Source organism: Podarcis vaucheri (genome assembly GCF_965113315.1).
Source record: "Podarcis vaucheri genome assembly, chromosome: 12".
Lineage (NCBI taxonomy): Eukaryota > Metazoa > Chordata > Lepidosauria > Squamata > Lacertidae > Podarcis > Podarcis vaucheri.
The window spans coordinates 7,276,986-7,295,384 of record NC_138750.1 but is presented as its reverse complement, the minus strand read 5'-3'; the positions used below and the strand labels follow the sequence as shown (position 1 = coordinate 7,295,384).

The window sequence follows — 18,399 nt, the reverse complement described above, 5'->3', positions numbered from 1 at the left end:
AGTTCTGAAAACAGGTCTGAATTCAGATTAAAGTAGATCTAGATAATCCAGGGGTACCTGCAGGAATAGTCAAGACAAACCGTGATACCTGGCTGGTGTGCGCCATTTGGCACAGTAGGTAAGAATTTGTCCATATGTGAACTAGACAGTTAAAAAGTTTGTGGCACAGTAAACAGCGCAGCAGAAAACCATGCAGAGAAAGGAGGCCAAGGCAGATGTATGGGGAAAGAGAGCTCGTGTTGTAATTGCGAGGAAATAAGCAAAAATGGTCTCCCTGTAGAAACTCATCCCTGCCTGTAACAGTTAGAAACAGTTACCATGTGACACTTGTGAGTCTTCGTGCTTTTACCCATATTCCTGCTAGCAGATGGAAAGGGAACGAAACCTCACAACATGGTGGCCAGGGTAGGACTCAGCTGCACAGGGAGGCCATTCTCTGTGGCAGGCTTACTATAACATGTCCTGTACCCCACTTCTGAGTGTTAATTAGTTGCTCTGGACGCAATTGAGATGCAGATGCAGTTCTGCTGCTGTAGCTAAATCAGAAACGGGAGATCTCTAGGGAAAGCACAAAAACCCCAGGGTCACCATGAAAAAAGCCCCCATCCATGTTCTGTAGAGTTTATTATACATGCCACCCCAATCTGCAAGATTTCAGGGGATCCAGGTGCCTACCCAGGGCCTGTGTTTTGTGTTTCATTTTGGAAATAAGGCACAATGAAAGCTATGGTGTCTTTATGATATATGGTTTTATTTGCATATATATACACTTGAACCTAGATGGAGAGAGTTTAGAGCATCCATACCCCAAGAGGCTCTGGTCTCCTCCATAAGCACAACACAACATTCACAGCTTGCCCTAGCCAGCCCACACGGTGCTCTGTCCCTTCATCTGCTTCCCAAATCACTTGCAAAACTGGCCACTTTTTTTTCTGTTGACCCTTCCTGAACTCCGAAACCCCTTTGGTCTCTGCCCACCAACACACAGCTGGAGGAGGGTCCCCTGTCTTCCTTGCCTGGCAGTCCTCGCTCTCTCTTGATGGTTTCCTTGGTGAGCCTTCACGGGTCTCTGTTTCTTAATGGCTTACACTCAGCTAGCCCTGACAGGCTGGTCTGGCTCGTTAGCATAAGCTGCATCCAACAGCATTTGGCACAGTTTAATCAAACCTTGATTAATTCCAACTTTTGCTAAACCCAGGAATCATGGGTGGGTGCCTTGCACCCACAAAACTCTGGCACCCCATCACATAACAACTAGCAATACAAATAGATGATACTTGAAATATAATTTAACCAGATGCCCTTAAAAAAAAAATTATTATTATTATTATTATTATTATTATTATTATTATTATTATTATTATTATTAATTCCCTGCCCCTCTGGCTGAGTTTCCCCAGCCACTCTGGGTGGCTTCCAATCGAGTGTTAAAAACAATACAGCATTAATTAAAAACAATACAGAATTAAGCTGGGCGGCCTCATATGGAAAAAGGAGTTCCCTCTCTGCCTATTTTCAGAATGTTCACTCCATCCTAGTCAAACTAGACTAAGAATTTGATACAAAAACTCTATGATGGGCTTGGAGAATTTGTAAGGAATTCTAGTCAGTAGAATTTTGACCATCAGCCTGATAAATAGCAATTTTCCTGCAGCAGTTCTGCAGTAAGACTGAGAATAGTTGTGAGCATAAGATGTTGGTCTGCACACTGAATTGTAGCCAAGTCTGGACCACTGATGACTTGCATTTAGAGAAATGAATTGATTCTTGTGGTAAAAATATTTCACATTGGAACATCTCCGGAATGAGGTGATAAATGATAGAGACATTGTGCCAAGGGAATGGCTTCACTATACGCAGGAGTGAACAACGCTTTGAAATATTCCACTATCCCAGTCCCATGCTGTCTCCACTGGCTTCGGGAATGCTTTCATTTAGCAAGGGATCAGTTGCTGGGGTGGGGGTGGGGGGGTACCACCTCCAACTGTTGTGTCATTTCCCTTGATAAGTCCTAAATTGACCGCATTTCCAGCACCAAAGGAGCCTTCCTCTGCTAGATAGCTTTTATTATGTGCCCTTTCAGGGACAAAAGCTGTGTCAGTACATTGCGACGAAGGCAGAAGACCAATTTATTCTCGCAGCATTATGAGCATTATCTTCTGAGGGTCCAATGAAAATATAAAGCAGGTGTCAGTGTTACTATTTTAAGGTTGTGCTTGCATCACCCTAACGGGCCACTGTTTGGGAGTGATGCAGAACAAAAATCTTGCAAAGGGTCCAGTGTACGAGCACTGTCTAGTTAAATGACCCAAACACCTTGAAGACAGTTTTTGTGGTGCAGTTTTTTAAGACAAAATAGAACAAAATATCCATTGCCTTTTTACTAAGTTAGCACATTTCCCAAAATCGGTTCTCTCTTTAGTTCTTCCCCAAACCTACTAGGAACTAGTTTTACTGGATGAACTCTTTGAGAATGATTCAGGGGCTGACTGGGCAAGGCCCCCAACTATCTCCCATACAAGCACTATGAAATATCTGGTCAGCAGGCATTGTTTTTAATGCTTTCCACCACAACTCCTTTCACCCTAAGTTGGCAACAGGGAGGCATCCAGTGCCTTTGCTCTATCTTTTTGTTTGCTTCCCAAAGCCATGCCAATAACGGAGGTTACGCTAATTCCATTTGATATGCAATGAAGAATTCAAACCCTTTTCTTGTATTTCGACAGATCCCCAGACAGCCTCCAGCGAGGTGGATGGGGTGAACCTTGAGGAAATCCGAGAATTTGCCAAAGCTTTTAAAATCCGACGCCTGTCACTTGGTCTCACCCAGACGCAAGTTGGTCAAGCTCTAAGTGCCACAGAAGGTCCAGCCTACAGCCAGTCTGCCATCTGCAGGTAACAAGATACACAGCAAATGCTCATTTCTCCAGGCCCCTCTCTCACAGCTTATCATTGCTTCTTCTGCCGCCTTTATTGCTTTAATCACATGTCCATGGAAAAGAGCTCCTTTGTACGGAAGACGTAGAGAGAGGAGTGGATGCTCTTGTGATGGAGTAGATATATTTCAGCACACGTCCTTAAAATAACTTTCATCTCCTTCCCCCCCACCCTTTACTTTTGTAACAAGTAGGAAACAATAAATATGTTCCTGGCCTTGAGACATAATTCAGTAGTGGAACGGGAGACCCTGCTGCTGCTGCCGCTACTGCATAAGCACCAGCTGACCCTCTTCATACTGTGCCATTTTCTACAGATGGGGTTACTGAACAAATATTTCATGGATGCTTCCCTGCCAGGTTTAAGCCTGTAGTACCATAGCTCGCACTTCACATCTAAGATGTTAATGATGATTTTCCCGAATGATACAGAGGAGAGTGCAGGGAATCTATATAAAGCCATAATGGCTTTTTTTCAGACTTTCTGGGATTAATCATATATCACTCTCCAGTGTTTCAAAAAAGCAGGGATTCAAGTCGGGGAAAGAATAATGCCCGGAGAGTGACAAAATAATGAAACCAAAAGCAGTCTTGACAGAGTTAAAGGTCTTCGGAGCAAAGTCCCTATGTCTTCATGTGTGTGTGTTACACTAATCCCATGTTTATGCATGAGGTAACAAACACACTTAGGTAACAGCTTTTTCCTCTTGGGCAATGCCTCGTAGTCCTCCTCCATCAGTGAAAGCCAAGAAACCAACTCTAAGCTCATTTAAGTGGATTTTGTTCTTGGTGATCCATGAAATTCTCTGTCTTTTTATCTGCTCTTTATACTTTTAATGTATTCCCCATAGAACGGAAATGTACTTTTCCTGCAGTTTAAGACTAAGGTTATAAATAACATCAGTATGGGGTAGTGAGCTTGCAGCTCACATTTTGCTCAATGATTTTCCATAAAACCCATTGATTGTTGTTAAATACAAAAAGCTCCATAGGATCCTCTCACTTCTATGGTGTCCCCTACTGTTTTTTCTTATAAGATACCTCCCTGTAGAAAATAACCTTTATTCAGTCTATACAAGGATACCACTGCTGGGAAATTTGTTTCAAGACTTGTATATCGTTATTCCAAACATCACATACTGTAGCACCAACACGAACAAGGCACACAATTGTTATGAAAATGGCTCTCCTCCCCACTCCCTGTTATTTAACTTTAATTTTATTTCATCTCAGTGGTCAATTGGTAGAAGAAACCTAAACAAAAAGAGGGTTGTTGTTGCTTTTAAGGCAACTGCTATTTTATATTTTTGCATTGCACTGTGACATGGTAGTATAAATCCACCTAGATGGATTTGCATGTGCTGGTTTAATCATCCCAGTTTTTTGTTTCGTCTAATGCACAGCTGCTAACTACATGGGATGCTTCGCATATCCCTTTGAAGTCCATGGCAAATCCCTTGGAAGATTTCAGTGGTGCTGGATTTCAACACAGATCTGATGCTTGGAATTATAATATATGAAATTCCTTGAACAAAAAATATGACTGGATTTAATTCCATGTTTAAGAGACCTGCAGTCACATATTGTTGCAGATATGTAGAGGAAATGACCAAAATGTATTTTTTTTTAACCTACAGATAGCTTACATGGCTAAATAAAACATTGCAGTGCTTTACCATGCCACAAAATTGGCAAAAGCTTAGTAACATGGTAGCCACTGCCTGATAAATTTTGTACTATATATGCCCCCCAAAAAAGTAAATGGACAAAATTATGCCAGGATCGATCCCATAATTAAGCAATCACCAACAGCTATCTAGGCCAGCCCTTCAAGGGGCTAGCAATTTTTCAGCAGGAACAGATAGAGAATTTTTCTCCCCACTGCCACCTGCAGTACACGAGATACTGCCACTTAGGCAACAGGAAGAAAGATGACAAACTTGATGGAAAATGGGTCAAGCAAAGGACAGCATTATGATGGGTTGTGCAAAGAGCCCAGTAGGCTTCAGGTCAGGGGTTAGGCACAGATAGATATTATGAGCATGGGAGCATGGCAGAGAGCAATTGTTTGACAATCTTGGTGAACATGGAGGTAGAAGATCATCAATTCATGGCCTATGTAGGATGGATGATGATGGAATTCTCAGTCTCGTGAGCATCATAATCTGACTGGGAAATGGGAACGATATTCCAATAATTTGTCCAGGTAGTTGAAATATTTAAGGCCACTGGTGGCTTTGGCACTGCGATTCAGTTTAACTGATATATATTATATATTCCACTCCTTTTGTACCGAACACAACATTATCCACAAACTTTTTCCCATCAACAATGGCTGATGAATTACTCAACTTTGTCCAAGTTCAAATTTGCTATGTATACAGGGGGACAATGCGAATCACTAGAGTTTTCTATTAAATGCTAATGTAACAGTGCTAAATAGCTGAATAGGCAGGACAATTCTCAAACCTACCTCAAGAAAACGGGAGAGAAATCTGTAGACATAGGTTTCTCAAACAAACCCAGAGTTCCTTGGGTCTTGAGCTGTGATTCACAATTTACTTACCCCACAGTTGCTCCCAGGACCTCACAGTGTGTACATAGAGCCATCTCATTTTGTTTTAGCAACAGCCTTGTAAGTTTGGTTTAGGAGGTGGTGGCTCGCCCAATGCTAGCCTGCTGACTGCAGGAATTTCAATCCAGTCAAACGCAACATGTTAGCCATTTTTAGTAATTAAAAAAAAAAATGTGTTAAGATCCTTTTGACTGCAGTGGGATTTCAAAGGGCTTGATCATCCAGCTCTTGTAATTAACATTTAAGAGAAATGGTTTCCATGTACTGTTCAACATGAACATGTATGTGCCCATCACAAGCATGTACATCAGGGATGGGGAACCTGTGTCTCCTCCAGAGCTGTAGCTAGGTGATCTTGTGCCCCTGGCAGAACCCTCCAGATTGCGCCCCCTAGCCACAGACAAATTAGCTCTTCCTTCCGCCTCTCCTCCAACCCCCAGCCCTCCACCCATTCACTTCGCCCTCTATTTAAAACCATTTCTTATGAGGCAATAATCAATATTGATATTTATGGACATATTTATAGTCGGTTTTGCGCCCTCTAATCATCTGCGCCCCTGGCAGGGGCCCACCTCACCACCCCCTAGCTACGGCCTTGGTCTCCTCCAGATGTTAAAGGGTTCCAACTCCCATCAGCCCCAGCCAGAATGGCCAACAGTCAGGGGTGATGGGACGTGTAGTCCAGCAGTATTTGGAGGGCCAGAAGTCAACCACACCAAGTCCATTGTAAATGGAGCACATTCTTTCAAGGGCAATGGCACTTCTGCAAAAGTATTACATTCTGAGACCTATATTGGGAATATTAATTGGACACTGCAAAATGAATGAATGTAATTTATAAAACTACAAAAAGAGTCATTTGTTAAGTCAACCGGTGATGCAGGACTTGAACTGGACGTGCTTTACAAAGACTAAAGTCCTCAGTATAGTTTTCTTTTTTCCTGATGGCGTGGAAGATTTGTAAAATCTGGTCTAGCAAAGGACTTTTGATGGCAAAATGATACATAGAGGACCTCATTTACAGGAAATGATATCATTTGGCACAGTGTGCAGACATCCCACAATAAACCCAGCTTGATACCACAGTATATTAGTCCACTAATATACTGGGTTTCATCTGGAAGGCATGAGTTTCTTTTAGTGCAACTACTTGTGGAGGTATTGAAGGTAATTACAATGTGTCCAGCTGTTTGAACTGAAGAGAGCAACAGCTTTGGGGATTCTTTTCCTACCCAGAGAAGGGACACGGTGTTAACTTGCATACAGTGAAAATTGCTTTAAAATGAAAAGGAAACCTGAAATTCAGAGGCTAACAGACACTTTGTGAAATTAAAACAGCAGCATTTGAGCACTATGGAAGGGAACAAGATCCCAGTAGAAGTAAAAATGAAACAAAATGCCACTGATGTCATTTCCTGTTTTTAGCTTTTATGTTAAGCTTGAATCTTGTATATAGGATTTTGAAGGGGGGGGAGCAAGCTTTGAAATCTGAAATATGTGCCTTCGACAGGAGTAACAGAAGTGAGAACTCAGAGCATGCACAGAGTTCTATCCACTTAAATGAAGAAACTCGATCTGTATGCACCTTCTTTAATCATTAAGGGTTAATGCATGTGATGAGTATCTTCCAATGTGTACCAAAGATCCACGTGAGCCTCTGAATGTACATGGATCTCTGGAACACAGCAACTGGGTATATGAAGTAGCATTCTGACAGCCGTTTGTCACTGTGATTGTTTTTGTTTGTTTAAATAGATATCTATATATTTGTAGAACTGATGGTTTTCATAATCCATTGTAAATATCCTCTGCCAGTCAATTAGGCAGGTAGGCAGGAAGTCCCAGCTGGCAGAGCATCAGTGTAAGACTCTTCTTTCTCAATTTTCCCCTCAGACACACCATCCTGAGAAGCCACTTTTTCCTACCACAGGAAGCCCAAGAGAACACTATAGCTAGCAGTCTGACAGCCAAACTGAACCCTGGCCTTTTGTATCCTGCCAGGTTTGAAAAGCTGGACATCACCCCTAAAAGTGCCCAGAAGATAAAGCCGGTGCTTGAACGATGGATGGCTGAGGCTGAGGCCCGCCATCGGGCAGGTATGCAGAATCTCACTGAATTTATTGGAAGTGAACCATCCAAAAAGCGCAAGAGGCGGACCTCATTCACGCCGCAGGCTCTTGAGATCTTGAATGCCCATTTTGAGAAGAACACGCATCCCTCTGGGCAGGAAATGACGGAAATTGCAGAGAAACTGAACTATGACCGGGAAGTAGTTAGAGTCTGGTTCTGCAACAAGAGGCAAGCACTGAAGAACACAATTAAACGCCTAAAACAGCACGAGCCTGCGACGGCAGCCCCAATGGAGCCCTTAACAGACTCTCTGGAAGAAAACTCTTAAATTGATAGATTTAAAGGAAGAACACACACGAACAAATAAAACTTTAAACATTTGAACTCTGTAAAGATGCTCTTTCACCACCCTTGTAAGTAAAAGACTCAGAAAACTACAAGATGGACAGAACAATTTATAAATGTCTGTGGGTTTTCCTAGATAAAAACAAACAGAAAAAAATACAAAAAAAATTACACAGCACTTAGTGTGTGTGTGTATGTGGTAGAACTAGTTCCAAAATAAGCTAGTGTTTTTTTTAAATGGACTTTAAAGTAAACCAAATAACTGCTTACTTTTTCCTGTATATTATGAAAATGTGAACATGTTTTATGGAAAAAGAACCCAACTACAACAGCAAACCTTTAACTGTTTTTAAAGGAGAGAGAGTACAAGCCTGCCACCTGGAGGAGTGATTGTAGCCTTTCAGGTATCAAGTGCTTCTTCACTATGAAAACTATTAACCAAAGTCAGAAACATGGCATTGAAAACTAGATTGTTAGTCTACTCTTTTATGAGTGCTACATTGTGTTATGAATTTTTACATTTGTACTTTGCAAAAAGAGGAAAATAATAGTAATACAACAGGACTCTCTTTTTCCCCTGCATCCTTTTTCACATGTTCAGCACATGAGTATGCTACACTTGGTTTGAGCTACAATTCTCAACCCTCTTGTTTGGCATACACAGTTTTGTGATCTCCAAATGTTTGTGTGCCAAAATGACTGTTTCTCTAAACAGTGGGGTTTGCTTACTTTATTTTTTTAACCGAAGATCTTATTTATTTGCAGTTTTGATTCAAATTTGGTTGACACTTTGTTCTGGCTGCCTTCTCCATCCCAACACCATTTAAATTTCTTGTGTGAAGACGTGGACTTTTTAAATTATGCAGTGTAATGATGACATTATAAGGACATATTGAGCAACTTGAACTTTTGCTTACAGTATACAACTTGCCACTGACGCTGTCCTTTGGCCACGAACTAGGAGAGGTTACCAAAGCTACTTTTGTAATATAAATATAAAATGCACACGTGGTCCAATATACTGCATCATTGTTTATGGTCCTATCTATATGAAGCAATTTCTCTCCAAAGTCTGATAGCCAAAGAACTTTCTTGGGATTCTATTGAAAAGCAAGCTGATGGCAAATGTAAGAACAGAACAAGGATTTCCCCCCTCAAACTGCTGCATCTCTAACTTTCGTTTTACTGTTTCCACTTTCACTGTTTGTTTGTTTGTTTGTTTGTTTGTTTGTTTGTTTGTTTGTTTGTTCCTGCATTGCAGGGGATTGGACTAGATGACCCTCAAAGTCTCTTCCAACTCTACAATTCTATTATTCTGTTATTCTGTTCTCCTCCATCTGGCAAGTGCTACTTTCAGAACTGTGCACAGACACAGAAGGGATTATGTGAATGCCAGATTTGACTGAATTACTTAATATGACTTGTTACCTAATTTTTGAACTGGGACCCAGAAGCAGAAATCACTGGCACGTATCTTGGCTGTCATCCAAAACTTCATGGCCATTCAGTCAAAAAGCCAGAGCAACAAAGTTCATATCTTTATCCCAACATCCCCATAATATTTGGATTCAGGGTCCTAGACAGTTACATCCTGCTCCAGGCTTCTCCAAATGCAATAGAATCTGTCATTTCATTGTACAATACTTCTCCACCTCTCCATGGTGTAAATCTGAACTTACTCATCTTTTTTGACACAACTCATCATGTGCGACTGAGAGTCAAATCATCCACAGAATCTGTAGCCTTAAAGGTCCCACCTCCATTACAGGTTCTTCCCTCTCGCACTGGAAAGTAAGAGGAGATGGTTAAATGGCTGGTCTAAAGCAGACGGGATGCAACATAGGCAGTTTCACCTGTTTCGACGGGCTTTGGATCCAGTCCTCAGTTTTCAGATTGTCACCAGGGGCATAATCCATGCTTCATTTCAATTGAGCTTGCACAGCAGAATTATCTGGTGGTTTGTGTTTCCAAGCACTGCATGCCAGGAAAATGGTCAGTGGCCAAGCAAATGCTGACTGCATTCATAAGAAGGCCGCTATGAGCACATCACAAAATATTTCCTTGCCTTGGAAAAAGTGATCATATGATCTGAATGAACATTTGCCCTCCAAATTAGAAATAGTTGACTAAAGCCCTTATGAAAACTATGTAAGCATACTCTTCATACAGAAGAAATTAACAGTGTGCAGACAGAAAAAATAATGTATACTGAGGTTAGATGTAATTAATAAAGCAAAGAGGACTCTAATTCCAAGCTCTGAACAAGTCAGAGGCAAGAAATGGTGATTCAGGATGGGCATGTACAAAATATTCACAAAGCCTGTGTGTTTTAGGTTTTTATTTTGTTTGTTTGTTTTTGGCAGAGAGTAGATTTCTGCTCATGTTAGCAATGTGATCATAGGACTGACTATTTCTCCTGCCTATGTACACCTATAGTTCAACTGCGAGCCTTATAGGCTGAGGTCTGAACTTGCTCTACAGCAAAGGGTGTGCCTCTTCGTAATCGAAATCATGAATTTAAATCCTACTGCAGTAGGTAAGAATGATTAAATTTCTGGATTGGCCATGGGTTGGAAAAAGTCCCATGTCAAGTCTGGATTTTAGTACAGGTGTTCACATCCATCATCTGGCCCTGATAATCAATAACTGCCAAAATTCAGTTTTAACAACAGCAGCTTAATTTAAAACAACAACAACAAAGCTTGCCATCTGCACCCTAGTTATGATGAACGTGAAATTAAAACTGTCAGGAGTATCAGGAGATCAGCCACAAATTATCTAGAAAACCGTCAAGAGCTTGTAGAACTTTGAAAGCCCATCTCCCTCAGTCATTCCTTTTTCCATTCTCAAATATCATCAAAACCAGAGCCTTGCTCCTGGAAGCAAAAATATACTAGCCATTTGCTACTTAAAAAATTAGATGTCAGATTCTCCATGGAACAGGTAAAAAGTCTGCAATGGAACGGGGGGGGGGGAGTGAAATTTCCAGGAAGCAACATTAACCAAAGACTGTATAAAACACTTAAAACCATCACAGCAACAGTTAGAAACTATTTCCTTTCTAAACTTCACACTGAAATTGTGTAAGTTAGGACGGTGATAATATAAAATGAAATAAATTGCCATCATGAAACAAGTTTTTTGATTTTCATCTTTGTACTTGTGGAACCATTAACATGTCATAATGTTCTCTTTTTAATAGTTTTTTTCTGGTTGTTATCACTTATTTTTACAAGGGAAAGTGTTAGGTTCGTTTTTAATAATCAGTTTTTTTGCTCGGAGGCATAACGGAGTGCCTGAACAAATTCTTATATGTATATGTAATTCATAAAGGCTGCAGGTATAGGGAGTTTTTTTTTCCCTCTCCCCAAACCATAGTTATTATTTCTATTTGTAAATCTGTTCTGGGCTCCAAAGAGCCCTGTACACACACCTAGAACATTCCCATACGTGTACTAGGGTTCTGTCAACTCCTCCTTTAACCACAGCCCCTTATGCTGCTTTGGAAACATCCCCCAAACCCTCAAGAGTTGTTTCCAGGGAGCTTGAGGAGCTGCAGGAAGAAAGCTTTTCCATGAGCAGCTCTTGGGATCCTGCTCAAATTATATACACAGCAATTATATACGAAGCCACCTTTGGGCGGTGACAAAAATATAGCACACTAGCAAATAGTGGAGGAAAAAACAACCCTGTTTCTTACTGGAGATAACGACTTCATTAAGATGTAATGCTAAACCATGGTTTTCTATTACAGTAATGATTCTAATCTCTCTCAAAGCTGGCAAACCTCTCTCTCTCTCTCTCTCTCTCTCTCACTCTCTCTCTCTCTCTCTCTCACACACACACACACACTTCCTCAAGTGTGTCCGGGAGGAGACAGGAAGCTTCCACTTTTGTTTTGGAATTACTGCAGTCTAGTTTGTCATCCAGATCCTAAACTGTGGTTCTTCTGAACTGTGCTAAGTGAAAACAAGCCAAATTCATAAATTGTGGTTTGAAGTAGGCTTGTTTCCATTCGGATTAACTGCAGCATGTCTGGGATCAAATGGCAAGGCAATCTGCAGTCCATCGACAATGAAAACAGACGCTGCCAGCTCCTGCTCATGGCTGCTGGGCTGCTTCTCGTAATGCGCTGTATTAGTAGTAGTGCATCTAAGCCAGGCCAGAGGCTTGTCAGGTTTACCTTCCCTGAGGAGAGAAGTAAGTTTTGCATAGGGAATTAGCAGGAGTTACTGAGCTGGTTTTTGTTCTTTATTTCTGGATGCATCTTTTCCCACTAAAGCCTAAGGTTTGCTGCCCTAAAAAAAATATTTTTTTTGCTAAGGATGGGACACAGCCACTTGCTGGAACAGCTCCCTGCTACAAACCACTACATTATCTCAGAGTCACAAAGACGTTAATTTGGTGTGTGAAACAGATCTGATGCCGGAAATGTTGAGGCTTGGAGTGTACAGATCAGAAAAAGAGACCAAGTCCATTCCGAAGTTTTCAGTTTATGTTCTAATCATGCAAATGAAGAAGTAAACAGACCAAGAAAGCAAAAAGGAGCTAAGAAGGAACAAGTAGAGGCGTGTCAAAGTACTCAAGCTATAACCAAAAAGAAATATGTATAATGCCTTTGCTCGTCTTCTCAATGCTGGACCAAAGCTCAATGTTTGTAGGTATATGCACATTGTATAGATATGGCTAAATGTTGCTGACAATCTTGCAATACTAAACTGTTACTATTTTAAGAAAAGAAAAGAAAAAGAATACAGAAAGAAACTGTTCATCAGTGTTTTACCTCAGCACTCTACTTGTACCCAGCTCATGAGCAACACTGAATTAAGGAATTAAAAAAATTAAAAAATAAAGGAAATTAATTTCCATGTAAATGTTTGACTGTAAAAAAAAAAATCTGTTTCAGTAATATTTTGTACTGAGCTTTTTGTCATGTAGTTTGCTTGTTTCCGACTTGAGATTATGTGGGGCACATTTGTTTATTTATTGTTGAGAAAGTGGTTCTTTTTTTAAGATTTTAATTTTATATATATAAATATATATTTTGGTCCTATGTGCTGTCGGGTGCAGTTCATAAGTTCTGTTCTTGCACGTCCTCCATTCATTCCACTGGAGCAGAAGCATGGAAGTGAATGGGGGCTGTGCAGCAGCGGGGCTTAACGTCTTGCACTCATAATCTACAGGATGGTCACCAGGGTCACTTACGAGGCACTACAAAGGAGACCTGCTTTTCCGTGCATGGCACTCGCAGCAGGAAAGGTGGCAGAGAATGACATGGACTGTGTTGTGTTCTTCGTTTCTTTTTCTTTTTTAAAAAGGGAAAAAAATCAAAGGAATCGATGTGGAGGACTTGTGACCAAGAAGCCAAACTGGTTATTTCAAGTTCCTTACTGTTCTGACTTTGAAACCAAAGCTGAATTATCTGCACAGGTTGCTTAACATTTAAAAAAAAATTAAAAACTGACAAAAACTGTACTTAAACTAGAGCAATATCTGTATGGTCAGTAAAGCTGCACTTTGTGTATTTCTTAACAGCTTCAGATCTGTCACTTTTAATTTGTACCATAAAAAATAAAGAATTGTTTGACATGAAAAATAAGCTGCCATCCTGGGCTTGTCCCAACGTCTCATGTATTATTCATCGGATCAAACTTCATGTTATTTTACATCAATTCAATACAAAAAAAAAAAAGCTTAAAATTTTGTACGGAACCGAAAGCTGGTTTCCACACCCGGATTGCAGATATACAGTGTTTAAGAAAAAACATTATATAAAAGAGCCATTGTTGCTCATAATCTATGCACACACATATAGATCTATCTAGTCCCATTATTTTCTCCAGTCAAACAGATTTTGCAGGTTTTTGAAGCTCTATAAAAACCTTCAAACCTGTTTAACCACAGACAGTGGGAGAGTTGACATCATACCCCAGGCCTTGTCCTCTCTAAAGTTACAAAAGCTGGTTCACAGCCCAGGGCCAGTTAAAAAACTCCCTGACTAAAAAAATCTCTCTGCACAGCACAAATTCCTGTCTAGAATTTACTTCACATACATGTCTTAAAACATTTATTGACTTATTTAAACAGGAAACACAGAACAAAGGAAATTCCCAACTCAATCTTTTTTAAATGCTACATTTGTGTGATTATACAGTGCAAAATATTTTTAATGATAAACTTTACTTAAAAAAATAGAAAGAAGAATTATGTAGTTTAATACCTGCTAAAAGCAAATAATAGACAAAAATAACACAGTGGATTCATGTTCAAGGAAAGAGAAAGCATTAGTAATGCAATCAATCTGTGGTTTAATCTCAAACCTATTGCAACAAAAAATATATCATACATCAAAATGGTCAGAAAGAGGGTTTCTATCGCATACGAAAAGTCTCTCAGAATCGCTCACCAGAAAAATTTCCCACTCCCTTTTCTGGATACAACTCAGTATATCTCACAATAACTAAGACAGAAGAATGAATCCTACTGTCAGGGGTTCAGGAGCAGAGGCGAGGGCAAGGGAGGAAACAGAGAGCGAGGGGGAGGAGGCAGAAGAAAGGATGAGTGACGACGACGACCCGAGATCTCCGAGTCTGTCCAGTGAATCAGAAGATTCACAAAGAGGAGCACCAGTGGCAAGGGCAAGGGGGGAGACTAGGGGGACACCCCAGGAAGAAAGAGCCAGAGGGGACTCAGAGGGGAGCAGTTGGAGATCGGGACCTACGTCACCGCCAGAGAGTAGGGAAGAGGAAGAGCGCCTGGGAACTAGCGCTGGCAGCTCACAACAGGAGGGAGGGCACGAGTCAGGAGTGGCCACACCTTCATCGGGGAGCGAAGTGACGGTTAGACGGAAAGTGGAAGGTTGGGCGCGCGCGCCAAGTTCAAATGCACAGGAAGGTGGCGCAGTAGGCAGCCCGGAAAGAGAGCCAGGTCCTAAAGCCCGGCGCAAGGAGACAGGGGAGTCAGGGGGGTCAGCGTCAGAAGAATCCCGGAAGGGAGAGACCCAGGGGGGCAGAGGGACCCAGAGGAGAACTGTCAGGCGGAAAAGGTGGAGCAGGGCTAGGATATTAAGTTGGTGCGCAAGGGGCGGAGACTCAGAAGGAGCTTCGCCGACCTAAGCATAAGGCGTAGGGTTGCACGCAGCAGCTCAAGAATGGAGACTGTAACTCAATAAAGACTTTTAATCAACAACCGCTGGCTAGCGTGATCCTCTGTGAGCTAGGATCTGGAAGTAACCCTGACAGTAAGCTCCTTCTCTTCAAATTGTGGACATCCACGACCTCGCGGAGAGGAGGGAAAGCGGGTGCCTACAAGAAAGCTCACGAACGGTAGACAATATGACGGCCGAACAGCAAATAACGGAACTCAGAGACGCGGTTTCACGACTGACTGCCGAGGCGGTGGCGTCCAGGAAGAGAGAGGAGGACGCAGCGGCCGCCTACAGGGATCTCCAGGTCAGGTTGGACGTGCTTACGAAGCAGGGGCAACAGACACCCAAATCAGAGGGGATTGGGTTGGGGAGACGCACAGGCAGTCTGGTCTCGCACTTCGATGGGAATTTGCAACAGTACCCCAATTTTAGAGCAGACGTAATGTGTGCACTACAACTACTGCACAAAGACTTTAGAGATGAACAAGAGAAAGTGGGGTTCATCATGTCCCATTTGCATGGAGACGCTAAAGCATGGCTGCGCAATTTGTGGAGGGATAAGGATCCTGCGCTCCAAAATGCGGACGCCTTTATTAAAGCGATGGATGGCTGTTTTTTATCAAGCATTGACGTGGATCTTGCCCGAAGGGAGGTGCACGGACTAAGACAAGGGAGGGCCAGCGTACGGCAATATCATGCCCGCTTTTTCGCTTTGGTCAGTGCCCTGGAATGGGACAGAGATTCGGCTCCCGTCAGAGACCTTTTTTGGGAGGGCTTGAACAGCTCGGTGAAAGATGAGATTGCGAGGGGGGAGAGACCCCGGACCACGCAGGAGATCGTTCAGAGGGCGCTGGCGGTGGGAGTGCGGCTGGAAGAACGTCCGTGGAGCAGGGACGAAGGGCGCAGCGGGCGCGAACCAGCCAGGGGCTCCTCCTTCCTTCCCAGAGAAGCAGCGCGTGCGCAATCCACGCCCCCAACAGGGGGAGGGGTGGAACCGATGGAGGTTGGGAGTGCAAGGGCTCAGTCAGCAGCCAGAGCCCTAGCACCGGCAGCAGTGAAAGCGAAGCCTCCTAGAGGGAACAGGAAGTGTTACATCTGCGAGGATCCAGGCCATTTGGCGAAAGAGTGTCCCCGGAGGCTCCACAAGCACACTGCAGCCTCAGCAATGGTGACTGCAGCAACGCAGCAAGGAGAACCACAGCAGGGAAACGACGATGTCTGGCTGGAAGAGGAGGCACTGGGGCCCAGCCAGACGTGTCAGTGAAGCAGTCCCCAGAGATTTTACCGCCCATGGACCCCCTCCCGCCCAAGCCAGTAGTGAGGCTCACCGCATCGCTCCAGCTACCCAATGGAATCACCATGGACGTGCCAATCACCGTCGACTCGGGAAGCAATGCAGACTTCATAGGGCAGGACTTTGTCGACCGGCACGCTATACAGTTGCTGCCTGCCGCGCTGCCACTGCAGGTTGTCACGGTGGATGGCAGGGAGCTGTTAGGGGGGCAAGTGGTGAAGCAGACGCCACCTATGGTGCTGCGGCTTGGAAATCACAAGGAGATTATCAGCTTCAACGTCACTCAACTCTCAGACACGCCTATCGTATTGGGCATGAGTTGGCTGGACAAGCACAGCCCGACGCTGGCTTGGTACCAGAGGCAGCTGACCTTCGGTTCTTCCTTTTGTGCTGAACACTGCATCATGCCCCAGCAAGAAGGGGAGCAAGAGGAGTCACAGCTGTTGCTCGGCACGCTGCAAGCGATTCCCCACAAGTACGCAGAATTTTTGGAGGTTTTCTGCGAGAAGGAGGCAGACAAGCTACCCCCCCACAGACCATATGACTGCAAGATTGACCTGCTGCCGGGGGCGGCGCTGCCCAAAAGGAAGCTGTATTCCATGTCTGAAGACGAACTGCAGGAACTCAAGGAGTTCATTGATCATAATTTGAAACGCGGTTTCATCCGAGAGTCCCAGGCAGCGGGGGGCAGTCCTGTATTCTTTGTGAAGAAGCGAGACACGCCCCAGAAAAGGCTCGTGGTGGACTACCGCATTTTGAACAGTGTCACCAAGCCGTCGGACTTCCCCATGCCCCGAATCGACGACCTCCTCGCGAAAGTACGCAAGGGCAGCGTGTTCACCAAGTTGGACCTGCGAGGGGCGTACAACCTGATTCGCATGCGGGAAGGAGATGAGTGGAAGACAGCCATGTTCACACCCCTGGGCACCTACGAATATAGAGTTATGCCTTTTGGATTGCAAAATGGCTCCCACGTTTTTCAAGCTTTCATGCATCACGTGTTGGCGGGGCTCCTCTACAAGACGTGCGTCTGTTTCTTGGATGACATCCTGATCTTTTCGGAATCGCAGCAGGAGCATGACAGACACGTCAGGGAAGTGCTGAGCAGGCTCCAGCAACATAGGCTTTACGCCAAGCTGGAGAAGTGCCAATTCGACGTGACGGAGGTGGATTTCCTGGGATACAGGTTGTCTGACAAGGGGCTCGCCATGGACAGCGCCAAGGTTCGAGCGGTGTTGGATTGGAAAAGCCCACGCAACCGGAAGGAGGTCCAACGATTTGTCGGCTTCGCGAACTTCTATCGCAAGTTCATCAAAGGCTTCGCTATGCAGACTGCAGCCATTACAGACACGCTCAGTTCCAAGAAAAAGAAGTTCATCTGGACAGCGCAGGCGGAGCAGTCCTTTCAGGCACTCAAGCGTCTTTTCGCCTCGGAGGAACAGCTGCTTCATGTCAATCCTAGCAGGCCGATGAGAGTTGAAACAGACGCCTCGGACAGGGCCGTCGGAGCAGTCCTGCTGCAGAAGGACCCGCAGGGGGTTTGGAGGCCCGGAGCGTTTTACTCCAGGAAGCTCAGCAAGTCCGAACAGAATTACACCATCTGGGACAGGGAGTTGCTGGCTATTCATGCAGCGTTCAAAGCATGGAGGCACTTCCTGATTGGAGCCAAGCACACGGTGCAGGTCTGCACGGACCACAAGAATCTGGAGCACTGGCGCACGGCACAGTTCCTGAACCAGAGGCAGATACGTTGGGCTGAGTTCTTTGCGAATTTCGACTTCCGAATAGAGTATGTCCCGGGGGACACCAACATCATGGCGGACGCGCTATCCCGTAAGCCACAGTATCTGGAGGACGCCACGCCAGCGGCCGCCATGCACATCTTCGCGCCAACAGTGTGGGCGTGCGCTGCGGCGACAGTGGACCTGGAGGCGGTGCGACAAGCGTTGCAGAATGACTCTTTCGCGCAAGCAAAGATGGCTGAGATGCGAAGGGGCACGGCAGCGACCAACGGGTTCCAGCTGAGAGATGG

General features: G+C 43.9%; 1 protein-coding gene across 2 annotated transcripts in view; it reads left to right on the top strand.

The window, feature by feature from the left end:
* Positions 1–10,743, top strand: part of POU6F2 (POU class 6 homeobox 2) — a 301,009-nt gene extending 290,266 nt beyond the window's left edge. For both annotated transcript variants that reach the window (XM_082192837.1, XM_082192838.1), the window contains exons 9-10: positions 2,727–2,895; positions 7,405–10,743. In XM_082192837.1, the coding sequence (XP_082048963.1) occupies positions 2,727–2,895; positions 7,405–7,909 (674 nt within the window). In that variant the 3' untranslated portion in view covers positions 7,910–10,743. The remainder of the gene's footprint in view (positions 1–2,726; positions 2,896–7,404) is intronic.
* Positions 10,744–18,399: the final 7,656 nt, after the last annotated feature.